At 48.1% G+C, this 15,982-nt stretch overlaps 1 protein-coding gene across 4 annotated transcripts in view; it reads left to right on the forward strand.

Moving 5' to 3' along the window:
- The window catches only part of LOC105499153 (piggyBac transposable element derived 5), a 104,666-nt gene that overhangs the window by 34,827 nt on the left and 53,857 nt on the right, over positions 1-15,982 (forward strand). The window contains exon 1 of one of the 4 annotated variants that reach the window (XM_071074534.1): positions 7,880-11,254. The exons of 2 other annotated variants lie outside the window; for them this stretch is intronic. In XM_071074534.1, the coding sequence (XP_070930635.1) occupies positions 10,978-11,254 (277 nt within the window). In that variant the 5' untranslated portion in view covers positions 7,880-10,977. Of the gene's footprint in view, positions 1-7,879; positions 11,255-14,196; positions 15,042-15,982 lie in introns of those variants that run through there. One more of the 4 variants, XM_011771628.3, reaches the window with a different exon arrangement.

Raw genomic sequence — 15,982 nt, forward strand, 5'->3', positions numbered from 1 at the left:
GTTAATACCACCTTATTCCGGGCTTGAACATTTCCACAGCTCTTCTAAACTTTATTTTCTGGGTACTGTTCCCACAGTGTCTAAGGAATGGAAAAGCCCTGCTTCTCTTCTGCAGACATCCTGAAGGCTGTGAGATCCTGCAAGTCCAGCGACAAGGTTTGAGTGTCGTCGGAGCCCTTCATATTTTATGGAAAGTTTTACATATACATGCACGTTGACGTTTATAAGAAAAATGTTGGCCGGGTGCAATGGCTCACGCCTGTAATCCCAGCACTTTGGGAGGCCGAGGCGGGCGGATCACCTGAGGTCAGGAGTCCGAGACCCGACTGGCCAACCTGGTGAAACCCCGTCTCTACCAAAAATACAGAAATTAGCTGGGCATGGTGGCATGCGCCTGTAATCCCAGCTACTCAGGAGGCTGAGGCAGGAGAATCGCTTGAACCCAGAGGCAGAGGCTGCAGTGAGCCGAGATCACGCCACTGCACTCCAGCCTGGGTGACAAGAGTGAAACTCCATCTCAAAAAAAAAAAAAGAAAAAGAAAAATGTCATCACTTGCATAGAACCTCCAAGGGTTTTGCATCATAGCAGAGATTTGCATCAAAGCCTTGTGAAGTGGAGCTTGAGGGAAGATGGTCAGTTGGAGGGCTAGGCCCACACACCTGGTCTCCTTGCAGCAGCGGTCTGAGCCCAGGGCAGCTTCCTCCCGGTCTTTCCAGGGCATTGGGGCAAGAGATGGGCATAGGAGAAAGCCCACTCGACAAGACCTTGTGTCTGAGGGCCCCCCTGGCTCCTGCCCTTTCCTGTCTCTAGCCCAGGAGGCCCCTCCTTCTTTCCCCATTTCTGTGACCTGAGTCAACCAGAGCCCAAGGTGCTAGCAGCTCCTCTGCTGCTTTTCCATCCGAGGGAGTCACGGCCACCCTGAGAGGTAAAACACGTGGCCTGCAAAGAAAGCAGCCTCCCATCCTCATCCTCTGTGCAGTTCATTCTTAGGCATTTAAAAATGTGGCCCACAGGCCAGGCACAGTGGCTCACGCCTGTAATCCCAGCACTTTGGGAGGCCGAGGCGTGTGGATCACGAGGTCAGGAGATTGAGACCATCCTGGCTAACATAGTGAAACCCCTTCTCTACTAAAAATACAAAAAATTAGCCGGGCGTGGTGGCGGCGCCTGTGGTCCCAGCTACTCGGGAGGCTGAGGCAGGAGAATGGCGTGAACTCGGGAGGTGGAGGTTGCAGCGAGCCGAGATCGTGCCACTGCACTCCAGCCTGGGCGACAGAGCAAGACTCCATCTCAAACCAAACAAACAAAACAAAACAGAAGAAAAGTGGCCAACAAGGGGAAGTGGCCGCAGTTGTCCTGTGCATCCAGTGGACGATTTGGTGCGCGTCTGAGTGGGGGGCAGTGCCTGTCTCACTCAACCCCATCGCTGCTTGGCTTGCAGGAGGCCAGGGTCCTGCTCTCAGCCTTGTGGGAAATCCATGCACCCCAGCTGCAAAGCATGTCCGCTCTTGTCCTTTCCAAGCTACTCTCTATGTCGGGCCTCCCTAAGTCTGTGATCTTCTAAAACTGCAGTTACCATCTTGGCCATCCTCATGCACAGCCCTTCAGTGGCTCTCCGTTGCAGTAGAGCAGAGATGCACATTTCAGCTTTCGGGCCAACATGAATTGGTTGGGGAGGGGCTGCTGGGAGCAGCAGAGAGAGCTGCACACTGAGTTACATCCATCACTGGGGGACACGGGGAGCAGCCCCTTGATGGCACGCATTTGCTCTCACTGGCCTGTCAAAATACACAGCCCCTCCTTTGCTGCCACATCCCTCCACATAACTTCCCCTCCAATTATGTAACCTTATGGCTAATTCCTGAAAATATTCTTCCCCATGTGATCTGCTTGGCTGATACCTCGTTACCTTTTGGAACGCAGTTGCAGGCCCAAGCATAGGAGCTTGTCGGAACATTCAGAATGAGGTTGTTGGACACTTCAGGCTTGAAAGTAATGATGAAGGTGCTGCTGAGACCATGGCTATTCCACTTCTTCCCTGGGGGCTGCTGATCTCCCTAACCCGAATCACCTGCCTTCTGCAAGCCATGGCTTCTCTGTGTCTCTGAATAGCTGGAAAGTATTGCATAGGGCAGAGCCCAGCCAGGTACCTGCCAAGAAACAAGGTGAGTCTCTTTTTTCCCACCAGGCCTGGATTAGTCACTTGACCTAACGGCCTGCCGAGCCTCCCCGCGGCCTGGCCTCCTAGATGCTGGGTGTGCACAGACAGCTCAGTGAGGGTGGGGCCACCTTGTATTCTGCCCCCTTTATTCTTTATTCTGCTTCTAAATCTAAATCATGCTGACTCCTTAATAAGTAATTGAATCGGGGTCAAGAGAGAAAGGTACTATCAGTAAGCCTAATTTATTGTTGGCTCAGAAATAATGAATCCTGGAAATGAGGTTATGAGGAAGACCATTTAGAAACATGAAAAGCTTTAAAGCACATCTCTTGTTATGTTTCTGCCTGCTTGCCATTTAGAAAGTTAAAATTTTATGTAAGTGACACTCTGTATACCACTTCCTATCTGCTAGACTATAAGGTTTATTGAAAAGAAGTGCTTCCAGCTCCATGCTCTAAAACAATCCAGCATCTAAAAATAGAAGGAAATGGGGAATGCTCCTTTTCAGAGCTCAGTGAGGCTCTTCTGGGCCCCTAAGGTAGCAGGGACACACCGTCTCAGTTTGGAGACGCTTGGTTAGGAGCTTGAACTCACTTCCAGAGGCAGTGCTATTTATGTGGGTAGAAGGAGGAAGATAGCAATGCCATACATATTCCCCTAATTCAGGCTTCCTTTTCCAAAATCCTTTCCTGCCATTGAAACGTAGCCCAGTGCTAGGCAGAACACCATGTTTGAAATCGGGGCTATATTTATAACACATTTCAAAGAGATAATGTCTAAATATATAGAGATGTCTTACCAAATCGAGAAGAAAAATGACAGTCACCTCCAAGGCAAAACCAACAAAGGACCTAAACAATTTGTTTAATCCAAACAAAAGGTCAATAAGTAAATGAATTTCTGTTTAACCACACTAATATTCAGAGAAGTTAGCCAATGGTGATGAAGTACCATTTATTTCTATCAAACTGTCAAAGGTTGATAAGGACAACTATTAGGATTTGCATGGAAAATGGGCACTCCCACTACTGACAAGAGTGAAAGTTGGCAACTTCCATCAGTGCTCTTAAGAAAAGCATCTTCTTCTACTACTGTGCCCTAGGCAGATTACCACACGCAGACAGGGACATTTGGTATAAGAATACACATCACAGTACTAATTAGAAAAGTGAAACTCATATATTCACATCATAAGAGGTTAGTTGCCTAAATTATACTGCTTTTTTTTTTGAGATAGGGTTTTGCTCTGTCACCCAGGCTGGAGTGCAGTGGCACAATCACAGCTCATTACTGCCTCAACCTCCTAGACTCAAGCAGTCTTCCCACCTCAGCCTTCTGAGCAGCTGTGACTACAGGCATGCACTACCACACCTGCCAAATTTTTTGTAGAGATGGGGTCTCGCTGTGTTGCCCAGGCTAGTCTGAAACTCCTGAGCTCAAGTGATCCTCCAGCCTTGGCCTCCCAAAGTGCTGGGACTGTAGGTATGAGCTACCATGCATAGCCATAGCACGTTTGTAACATGGAATATGAGGGAGCCACTTAAAATGAGGTAGTACAATACTCCTTAAACTCTGAAGGGTGTACAAGTTGCTGGGGAACCTGTTAAAATGCTGATTCAGATTCAGCAGGGCTAGGGTGGGGCCTGGGAATCTACATGTCCAACAAGCTCCCAGGTGACGCTGCTTCTTTAGGGACCACACTTAGGGTAGTCAGGATGGAGAGGAGGTGTGCATTTACTGACAAAACACTTGTGTACTATGTGATGTTAAATGGGGGCAAAATCAGGTTATAAAGAAGAGGGCCCGCTCTTTTTTATATTTTAAATGTAAAATATACACACACGCTCTCCCTCATTTTATCTGGACAGATATTTACCAACATGCAAACAGTATATAGCTCAGAGTGTTGGGGATTTATGGTATTTTCCTTTTGCTTATTTGTATTTTCTAATTTCCCTTATAATAAATGAATCACCTTTGTGCGCTCTAAAAGGAGTTGGGGCAGGAATCAGCCTTGGCTCAGCACTGCTGCGATGCCTGGTGCCCATCCACACGGGCCGTTCTTATCTTGCCTTCATTTCAGTGGAATCTCAGTCATGAGTCCTTTTCCGAAAACCTTTCTGCATTAGGAAGGGAGGTGGAAATACTTTAAGGACTTATTTCATTTTTCCTGTCACGTAAAAGCTGTGGGTCTGGCTCTTTAAAATACTGCTTAAAATTCTCCCTTAAAAAGCAAGGCAATTACTTGCCAATCCCCCGCTGTAGGAAGGAAACCTTGTAATTACCAAGCATCTGTCTCTCAATTCAAAGTCAAGGCCCCACAGCCAGAAGACACTGTGATTCAGCAAACAAGAGGACAAAGTGAGTTCTGCGGGGGGATCTACACTGAAATCCTAAAATAACACGTGCGCGAGACTGAAATTGCAGCCCCAACGTTGGATGTAAATATATCATATGAAGGAGGAAAAAAAAAAAAACCAAAAACGCCTCTTCATGTGGCATGCTGGGCTGACTGGCAAAATGAAAGGCAGCAATTTTAACTGTCACCTTCACTGAAAGCAAAGTTGAGTTCGATGATTAAAAATATATTTACTGAAATACTCCTATAACCAGGGTCCTTGCTACAGCTTCAAGAAAAGTGAACAAACCACAGCAACTAAGAAGTCAGCAGGCCCTTCACCAACACCAGTATTTCTGGAAACAGCTTTTTAGAGCAATGGGTTAAGCACTACTAAAAGGAGGCAGGGAGGTAGAGAAGGGAACTAATATTTAATTAAGCACCTGAGTGCAGAGAATTTAACACACACAATACCCATTTTATAGACGAGAAGACTGAGGTGAAGAGGCAGCGTGGTGTCATGAGCGCCAAACACACCAAGCACTCTTGTTCTGCTCCTTATTGCGTGTGTGGCCTTGAATGAGTTCCTTCTATCCTTTAAGTTTTGTTTATTTGTAAAATGTGGATAATAAAACTACTCCCTGCTCCCGCAGGGAACTGAGGGCACCTATTGCTGCTGTCCAGCGTGTGCCCAGTGCTCGGTGGGTGCTCAGCAGGTAGGAAGCTCTTTTAGGAGGGATCGTATCTTGCCCAAGGACACCTCGTTCAGCCTCACATGCCAGGGGCAGAATTTGAACCTGGGTTGGTCTCTCCCCAGAGTCCCTGTACACAGTCTCACTGCACTTTGCTGTGCCTGCTGGCCAAGTTTCCACACATATATCCCTCAGATCTCTTCTCCCTCCCCTATCTCCCACCTGGTGCAGTTCACCCAGTGATCCAGAGTCAGAACGTTGAAAGTATTGGCAAATGTTCCCTCTTTTTACTACTCTGGTTTGTTGTTTTTGTTAACATGACAGTCAGTAGTACTTTTAAATTTAACCTAAATGGTTGAAATATATAGCATCCAATACTTCCCCAGTTGCTCCGACCCTCTTTGCAAAAAATATTCCGCCAAATAAATCGGGAATCTTTCTGTCTGTGCAGAAAACCAGCTTGTTTTACGTTGGAAGGCTTTTCAACTGTGCTTGGACGGACAGGACAAGCATGCTGTTTCTCCGGGTTCCATCACCACTGTTGCTTATCCCCGAAGTCACAGGGGAGGACCGAGCCGGATCTGCTGTCTTCACCTGGGCTTCTCTCACCACTGGCTTCATCTCCTCCTCTGCTCACCCTGCCACCCACACAGCTTTGTCCAAAGGCATCAGTACAGTGTGTCTTTCACTGGAAAGGTTTTGTTTGGGAAGCCAGAAATAGAGGCAGAAACCAGGCAAAGCTCATGGGGCTCAAGCCCCTTCAGAAGCCACTGGCTCCCAGTGCTGTCTCTGCTGCTCTTCAACTTTGAGGCATTGGGAGTTTCTCAGGGGACTGTCGGGTCGGCATGGTGGCTCACCCCTGTAATCCCAGCACATTGGAAAGCCGAGGGGATGGGGTGGGGTGGGGTGGGAGGATTGCTTAAGCCAGGAGTTCAAGACCAGCCTGGGCAACATAGTGAGACCCTGTCTCTATGAAAAATACAAAAAAATTTTAAGTAAGCCAGGCTTGGTGGTGCACTTATAATCCCAGCTATTTAGGAGGCTGAGGTAAGAGGATTGCCTGAGCCCAGGAGTTTGAGGTTGCAGTGATGCATGTTTGCACCACTGCACTCCGGCCTGGGGGACGGAGTAAGACTGTCTCAAATTTTTGTTTAAATTGCTGGGCGTGGTGGCCTGTAATCCCAGCACTTTGGGAAGCTGAAGTGGGTGGATTGCTTGAGCTCAGTAGTTCGAGACCAGCCTTGGCACCATAACGAGACCCTGTCTCTACAAAAAAAAATTTTTTTTAATTAGCTGGTGCATGCTTTGGTCCCAGCTACTCTGGAGGCTGAGGTGGGAGGATTGCTCGAGCCTGTGAGGTTGCAGTGAGCCATGGTTACTCCACTGCACTCCGGCCTGGGTGACAGAGCAAGACCTTGTCTCAAATATTTACATACATACATACATACATATATACATACATACATAAAATAGAGACAGCGAGATGGCAGGGAAAATAAATAGCAAGATGGCAGAGAACCATTGCCTGGACAGCTGCCCCACCAAACTCTAGTCAGGGAAAGTTTTAAATACAGAGCCTGCATCCTTACAGTGAAGCAGTAACATCTGACATTTAAAGATCTCTCCCTGAACATTCCTCTTCTCCCCGCTCCCATAACCCCTTTCCTAGGACCCATGCCCCCATTCTTTCTGTAACCTCAAGAGAGTATATAAGCTTCTGTTACTCATTGAAATGTTGGGTCTTCATTCTGAAGACTCCCACGTATATACATTCAATAAGTGTGTATGCTTTTTCTCCTATAAAATCTAAAGATACCTGAACACCTTGCACATGTTTTCGTAACAGACTCACCTCCTCTCAGGTGACCAACCACCCAAGTTTACCTAGGATTGCCCTGGTTTCAGAGCCGAAAATCCAGGGCCTAAGGAAACCCCTTTGTTCTGTGTAAACCTGAATAGCTGGTCGCCCTGTATCCAGTGGATCAGTGAGCCAGTTCTCTGAGATCAGGGGTGGCCAGAATACAAAAGCCAGAGTTTCCTTGCCCATCATCAGTGTGGCCTGTTCAGTGCAGTTCATGTGCTCACAGTTGGCCAGCTACAGGCCTGGCACTCAGTGACTCTTCTCCTTACATGACCATGGAAAAGTCCCCATGAGTGGACTTTCCTGAAATTCCATCATTAGGATATCATTCCTTTACAGGACCCTTGTTTCCTGTTAAAAATTAAAATGCTTCAAAATGCCCAGGTAGAGGAACAAATCATTAGTGAGTACTTTCATCAAGAACCACAGGCGATTCTGCAGCAAGACACTCACGGCTGTCTCTGAGCATGTCCGGGCTCCATGGTTACATGCTGGGCTCCTGCTGGCCTGGGAACTGTGGTAGGAAGTAACCATGCGGGCTGACAGGGAAGAATCGGGCAGGACCAAAGCTTACAGTACTAACACCCAACAGTAGTCCACAGTAGAAAGTTAAACTTTGCATGAGAAAGATGTGAAATATTTGAGAATCCAGAGGAAGGAAGCATTTTTTTTTTTTTAAAGCTGTGGATGACAAAAGTTTCATGAAAAGGGCAGCAGCTGAGCTAGATTTTGCAAGCTCTGTGAGAGTGGATGTGGGATGGGAGAGGGACAGGAGTGGGTACTCTAGCCCAAGGGCACAGCACGCCGTGACCTCAGCATGCTGGGGTGAAGGGAAGAAAGGAAATGAGAGGGGAGGGGCGGCTCACACTCTGTCCTGGATGCCCAGCTGCAGAGTTGCAAGGGAGGAGAACGTAGATGGCGGCTCCAAGAACCCTGGGCGTGGAGGGTGGCTGGGACTTGGACTAGGCACAGAAGGGCTCCCCTGCTCTCAGAACAAGGAATTCAGCCAAGTTAGCAGTAAGGACACTGATAGGACGGAAGAAAGTAGTGGGTGGTTTTCTCATCCCACTGCTAAGTGCCTGGGCCAGCCAGGGAGTCTGCTCAGGCAGGGATGGGGGAAGCCTAGGCTGGCAGAGGGTCCAGCCTCTGATCAGAGTTGGGGTGTACAGCTGGTCCACTGCAGCGTGAGACGTCCAGTGCCGGCTCCTGGCCAGGATGCTGAGACTGAGAACAGCTCCATCACGGCAGGCCATCCCGGAAGAAGGCTACAGAGGTTGGAGCTGCTCCAGAGTGCAAGCAGCAGCAGCGTGTGCATGTTCCCCAGGGACACCCAGAGAGTAGGCTGGTGGCATCTGCCTGGGATGCCAGTCTGTTGGTGCCAGACTGTACCTGAGTGTGCTCACAACCCGGCAGCGGGACATACTGAGAAAGGAAGTGCTCTGGGCTTGGAGACAGAGAGCTCAGGTTCAGTGCTGGCTCTAACTTTATAGTCCAGGTAAATTTCGCAACCTTGTTTGGCTTTCAGTTTCCTTATCTATAACGTGGGCAAAATTATAGGTATTTCAAGGTTCACTGGGAGAAAGGCAGGAGTGTGTGTGACAGTGGGTTTATAAACTGTAAGCACTGTGCACATGGATGGTGTTTGCCTCATTGTCACTCCTCTGTAGGGAGAACACGGCCACAGACGGCCACCCACTCCTGAGCTGGCCTCCCAGAGCCATCTGTGCCCACAGGATCTAGCACTCTGACTCTTCGCTTTCCCGTTTCTGGGTTGATTCCACCCATTGCCGTCTCCTGGGCCACTTCAGCTGCTCCTGTCTTTATTCCACTTAAGCTTTCTCTTCCTCTTGACTGTCGAGCCCTTTGGCAGACAGAGCCGGGCACAAGCTGTGATGGAACCCAAGACACAGGGTCTTGAAAGCAGAGATTGATGCACCTGGTTCTTGAGTAGAGGTGTGGGTGCTGACCTGCACAGCTTCCCTTTTCAAAACCGGGTGTGCATTTGCTCACAGGGTTTTCTTGGAAACCCTAAAGCCGTAACCTGGGCTTGGCATGGATAGTACCTTGCATCTCCTTTCTCCTTCCTGCAGATGCACAGATTCTTGGCAGCAAGAGTGAGGGGCTGTTGCTTATGTTGACTTGGAGAGCCGGGAGGAGAAGGAGGTGCTGTTTCTGCCCAAGACGGTAGTGGTGGGTGTCAGGTTTCTTCCACAAGTGACCAGCCTTTAGGGTGGGCTCCTGGAAGGGACCCTGCAGGGCCCCACCTAGGTATGCCCTGCCCAGAGGGCCCAGCACAGGGAGGCAGAGCACCCTGTGGCTGCCAGTGACACTGGTCTGGCATCTGAATTAGTAACTCACAATAGGATTAATTTCTGTATGTAATTAAGTAAAGGAAAACAGCAGGAAAGTACTGCCTGTTTCTTCCACACAGGGTTTTGATTTCTATCCCGTGATTATAAGGGAAGTCCATTTGACTTCATTAACTTAGGAAGTATCTAGCAGACCCATTCATCTGGGGCTGGCCTCCTATCTGCCTTTGGACAGATGCTTCACAAACTCCTACCACGTGTGTGACATTTGCTGAGTTCTGGGTCTGCAAATGTAAATAGCACCTGGCCCCTGCTCTGTGGAATTGCCTAGCCCTGTCCAGCTCTGCACAATAGGTAAACATGAAATCAGTAATTACAATCTAGTATGCTGAGGGTAGTAATGAAGGTGCAGGAGCCAGACTTCCTGGGTTCAAATCCCACCACTTGGACAAGTTCCTGAATCTCTGGCTTCAGTTTTCTTCATCTGTAAAATGGGGATGATGATAAGATTTCAGAGGGGAGGATGCAGATTAAATGAGCCAACATGTGTCAGTGCCTAGAAAAGCACCTGGCACTCCAGAGGACATGCTTGGTAACTGTTGGCTCTGTTTATCAAATCAGAGAGGCGGGTCGATCACTATGAGGGTGGAGAGGAGGTAGAAACTACTTCTGGGGTGTTGACAGGCTAGTTGGGCTGGGTATTGAAGTAGGAATGTGTGTGTGGAAGATGACAAGTTAACGATGCAAGAGCAAGGAGGCCTGAAGGGCACTGCATGCTGGTGAACATGAGTATTTTAGTACAGCTGAAACTGAAAAGGTACAGAAAGTGGAGGTAGGCATTGAAGAGCCAATGGGACATTTCAGTGAGGGGTGTGGTATGATGAGAATTGTGTTTTTGAAAGTTAATTCTAATAATGATGATAGAAACAGAGTCTGATTAGCAGGCTACTACAGTCAGCCTGAGGAGATGCTGAGGGGTCCTGGTGGGGAGCTGGCATCCTGGAATGGGCAGATGGGACTTGGAGAGAGTAATTTGAACGTGGAGCTTATGGATGGGATGTGAAAGTGGAAGTGAGGAGCAGGGGTTGAAAGGAGGTCTCCAGGGCTGTGGCGTGAATTACTAAGTGAATGGGGTGCTGGTCACACAGTGGGAGAGCAGGTTGGGCAGGCAGCAGGTGGGTGAGGTTTGGCATGCTGGGTGCAGTCTTTCCTCCCCCAAAGTTGGACATCTAAGGGTTGGCTCAGGACAGTGGCTAGACTGGGAGTAAGAATTGGAAGTCATGTGAGTGAGGCCATGGTTGGTTGTGAGGCCTCAGGTGGGTTCCCTTAGCTCCCCCCAAGTCCTTGGGGTGGCTTCATTGAGCAGAGAAAGGTTCCCTCAAGGTGGCTGCAGCCCTGCAGGCTCGTGACTTGGCCATCAGCTCCTTTCACCTTGTACATACATCACCTTGGGACCTCAGGCAATGGCTGCTTTCTTTGGGTTGACTCATCAGTGTCTATGAAAGAGTAATATCGAACCTATTCACAGGGTTATTGAGAAGACAGAAGGACTGAAGGCCTGTGAAAGGGGTTTCTTATCTCATCCAGACATTATGGTCTTTGCCCATTTTAGGAAATGTTGGCCATGCTGAGATCTGCAGGCTGCAAGGGAAGCCTCCATGCTCAGGGCTGTACGGCAGCTCAGAGAAGAGCTTTTATGGGGGCATTTGTCCTTGCAGGGTTTGCAGAGAACAGACAAGAAGGAGGCAGTGGTTCAAACAGAGGTGGAGAGAGAGGTGGCACCTTCCTTCAGAGAACTACACACAATCAGGAGAAATCTCAGCTAGCATCTCCAAGCTGTCCCACTGATGTCATTTCTTCCCAGACCCTAAGGCATGCTCAGGTGCTTGTAGGTGAGCATATATGAACTAGCTATGTGGCTCCAGGTAACTGGGAGATTTCTGAATACAGAGAGAAAAGGGATTGAATTATGACCTTAGGGGATGGATGATGGGAGGAGGTTATTTTATCTTTGTACTCAGCATCAACTTGGCAGCAAATCCTGTTTATGAAGGAACCACCTGATGACCATTTCATTATAATCCCTGCAATGGCAGTGATGTGATTTCTTTGTGCTATGTTAGATCCTTTGTCTACTGGAGAGGCCAGGGAAGGTGGGCATAGAAGCAGTCCAGTACTAGCTCCCATGTGGTAGTTTAAAATCCTCATCAGAGTCCAGGAGGTACATGAATATCCCCAGATAACTTCTGCTGCTCTTGATTCCAGAAGTAAAAGTGTGTTTGGTATTTGTCTGCTAACCTGTGACATGCTCACCTGCTGAGCTTTCTGTACTTGGACTCAAAGGGGTAGCCAGAAAGAGCTCTCAATGAGGAGTGCATGTTTTCTATTTTTAGTCTGTATAAATATCACATTCCTCCTCCTCAGACTTAAACTCAAGCCAGAGGTGCATTCTTATTTGGCCTTACTGGTCTTTAAGAAAGAGCCTGATTACCATGTCTGCATTGGGAGACACATGCCCAAAATGTTCGCATTGCATCAGACGGCTTTTGTAATGATGGCCAGCGCTTATGAGCCGGATGCTGCACTGTGCTTTATGCACAGTATTTCATTTTATTCTCACAATGATTCTTTGAGACGGATACTCTAATCTTCGCCATTTTTCAGATGGGGAAATGAAGGCTGTGTGGGGTTATGTACCTTGACCAGGGCACGTGTTCGGTAGGTCAGATATGCCTGACTATAGAACTCGAGCTCTCCGTGCAAAGTGCTCTTGGGGACTCTGCAGGACCTGAGAGTTGCTCAGCATAGCGCTCCGCCGGGATATGCAGCCGAGCAATTCATTCACAGGTACAGCTGTCTTAGTAAGGCCCTTCCAGCTCTGGGCAACAGATGTTTTTCATCCTTGTGTTATTGGCATCATCATCATCATCATCATCATTACAGCTTCTGCCTTTATGAAGGATTTATCGTTGTGTTGATGTCAGCATTTCACCTGGATGGCCATTGCTTCTTTGTGCCTATGACAGTCACTGCTCACCTCTCTGATTCTGCAAACCACAGTGGCACACAATGTTGGAATCAGGATTAAGTTGTCTGCGGGACATCTGTCCCTCTCTGCTGTTGGAGGTAAACCACCATTCCCTCTTATCTCAAGGCATTTGCTTCAAGGGAGTCAAACTCAGCACCTTACACCTGTGCATGTAGGAGCTCATTGATGGATCTAGGGACCGTATGCACTTGCAGTTAGGGAGGGCCTTTTTCTGCACCCAGCCAGACTGGCCTCTGCTCTGCACCAAAGGCAGGCAGCTCTATGCCCGGAGAAGTGCTCTTTCCTGAGTGGGCCCTTAACTTGCTAGCTGACCATAATTGTAGCTGCTGTTTATTAAGCACTTAGTCAGTGCCTGGCACTGTGTTAAGCACTTTACAAATGCCATCCCGTGCCTCCTCCTGACAGTCTTATGAGCAAAGGAGGATTATCCCCTTCTTAGAATAGGAAGAGTAGCAATGAAGTTAGGGCCTGCTTATTGCCTGGAGAAAGCAATTCGTTTTTTTGAAGAGCCAGAAAGAACCTTAGACATCCTTAGTCCAACCCCTTTATTCTGTAGAGGAGAAAACTGAGTCAGCTGCCTGGTGTCTCACTGCTCATGGGAGGTGAAGCTGGACCTGAGCCCTCCTTCTGCATCTGGTGCTTGCCTCCGCTCTGCTCTGCCCACCTGCTCTCTGAGCACACAACGCCGCTGCCCAGCTCAGCCCCAGGCCTCGGGCACAGCATTCAGCCTCTGACCCTGGAGTTGTGTGTTTGCAGTGATCCTTGGGGTAGAATGAACATTCTGAACAATGGTGATAGGAGCTGACCATTCACTGACAGTGACTGCCCTGGGGGCAGCTCTGCAGAGGGCAGGAACCATCCAACGAGAAGCCAGAGGCCAGGACCTCAGGCATCTCATGCAGGATACACAGCCAGCAAAGGGCAGATTGACACCCAGGCTATTGGTGCCAGAATCCACTCAGCCACTCTAGCTGGTGTGGGAGGATCATTCTGAGGTGGTATTGGATGATAATTCTACTTTCTGCAGAATTCTGCGCTTCCAAGTGTGGAACTCTGGAACTTGGATAGAGCAGGTCAGGTGAGCTCAGTCCAGGAAGACAGGACTCCTCTGAGACAGGTGAGATAAGCTCCAGGTTTGATGGGAGGCAGGGAGCAGCCTCCTGCCAGCTTGGAGTCCTCTTCTTAGTGAAGTGTGCTAATAAATTACACAGCACATCAGCTCTCTCAAGTATTCTTGGAGCTGTGCCTGCATAGAAAGGAAGGACTCCATGCATCCCAGCTTGGACACCCTGTGACACTCTGCCCACGCTCAGCTCTCTCTTTTGCTCCCTGTCAAACAAAGAGGCTGTGGGATGACCATGAAAATAACAACAGCCGCGACAGTAGGAATAGCTGCTATTTCCCGAGCACGTGCTGATGTGCGCTCACTCACTCAATCCTTACAGCTCTGCAAGGTAGGCGGACTGAGGCATCTCACACAGGGCACACAACCAACAAAGGGCAGATTGACACCCTGGCTGTTGGTGCCAGCATCCACTCTCAGCCGCTCTAGCTGGTGTGGGAGGGTGGAAGGATTTAAAAATAAAAAACAAAACAAAAAACAGTAGAAGCGCTCCTAACAGCTGCTGACACTGGTACGTGTCTGGGGGAGGGAAGAAAAAAGCTCTCTTCTTCTGTCTGCCAACGACCTCCTGGATATTTTCTGCTTTCCTTGTGAGCTTCTTCCGTATATTAAAAAAAAAAAGTCAAATAGAAAGCTCAGATGAGCTGGTGTCTTTAAAAAGTCAAAATCTAACCTGACCATCTATTTATTTTGCATATAAGGGATTAGGAAGATGCTGAGTTATTTTCCTTTGTACATCTGAAGCATACAATGCAGAAATTTCAGCTTGCATTCTGGGTTTAGGACCAACTCATGACTAATTGGAAGACGAGAGTGTAGTGCAGGAGGGGGTGACTTCCTGGCATTTAGCTGCTGTCCCCCCACCGCCTTCCACCAGCAACTCATCTGTATACACTCCCCTCTAATCAGGGACCTTGCTTGTGTTTTGCCAACAACTGCTTTTCCTTCCCAGAGACTTGACAGGCAATACCCTGTGTTACGAAGAGATGCATTTACAACCAATGGAAAGGACAAACAAGTATTTGACTGTCATATTAACATTTGAGGGATTCTTTTAGTTTTTTCAGCCTGATTAGAAATTCATCTCCTGATTAGAAATTCATCTTTAGAAATTAGAGATCTCTACTGCTTTCAATCTCCACAAGTGCGGATGCTTTTGCTTGTCTGCTGTCTTATTCCTCCTTGGAAACTTAGGTCAGGGAAGCGGGAAGTTCCAAAGAAGAAAGGGCCGGGCATCCTCTGGAAATGTATGAGGAGATTTCACTCCCTGAGCAGGCAGCAGGCTCAAGGAGGGCCAGGGCCTGGACTGGGCTCCTCATGGGCTCCTGTGGCCTCCTATTTAAGGAATATAAAGCTTATTTAAGGACTAAATGTTGTCTAAGGAGTATAAGTTGACACTGAGGCAGACAAGGTGGAATACACAGAATATCAGCCGTGGCAGGGAGAGAAACTTCCTGATCCTGCTCTCTGGTTTCGCAAATGAAACTGGCCCTTTACCTGGAAAAAGGTGAGAAGACTGTCGGGACCCCTAATGCCCGTTTCTTTAAAATAGCAGCTGTTGTTCTTTTTCTACTCATAAAAGCCATATATTTCATGATATCAATTATTTCCAGAAATTGTATTGAGAAAAGCATAAAGAACAAACTGGAGATCACCTATAATCCTACCACAGCAAGGGGATCATGGCTGATGCTTAGCTTTAGATTCTTTCATTCTGATTGCATACCCACTTCTTAAAAGTTTTAAGTAAGTTTGGATCATACTATTCATATTGCTCTGTAATCTCTATAGAAGGTGTTCTCATGAAATTTTTTTTTTTCTTTTTTGATACAGAGTCTTACTGTGTTGCCCAGGTTGTAGCGCTGTGGTGCCAACTCTGCTCACTGCAGCCTCCACCGCCCGGGTTCAAGCAGTTCTCCTGCCTCAGCCTCCTGAGTAGCTGGGATTACAGGTGCGCACCACCACGCGCGGCTAATTTTTGTATTTTTAGTAGAGATGGGGTTTCACCGTTTTGGTCAGGCTGGTCTCGAACTCCTGACCTCGTGATCCGCCCATCTTGGCCTCCCAAAGTGCTGGGATTACAGGCCTGAGCCACCCTGCCTGGCCGAAAGTTTTTTTTATGTTCTTAAATATTCCTCAAGAACATTCCTTTTAATGTAGAGAGAGTTCCATATCATGGATGTTCCAGGCTTTTTTTGATTCATTCTCAATTTGTGGGCATTTCATTTATCTGCATGGTTTTGGTATTATAAAACTCACATCTGGCCAGGCGTGGTGGCTCACACCTGTGAGGCTGAGGCAGAAAGATTGCTTGAGTCTGGGATTAGAGACCAGCCTGGGCAACATAGTGAGACACCAACTCTACGAAAAATTAAACTAAAAATTAGCCGGGTGTGGTGATGTGCATCTGTAGTCCAGGCTACTGAGGAGACTGAGGTGGGAGGATCG

Source organism: Macaca nemestrina, chromosome 1, assembly GCF_043159975.1.
Source record: "Macaca nemestrina isolate mMacNem1 chromosome 1, mMacNem.hap1, whole genome shotgun sequence".
Classification (NCBI taxonomy): Eukaryota; Metazoa; Chordata; class Mammalia; order Primates; family Cercopithecidae; genus Macaca; species Macaca nemestrina.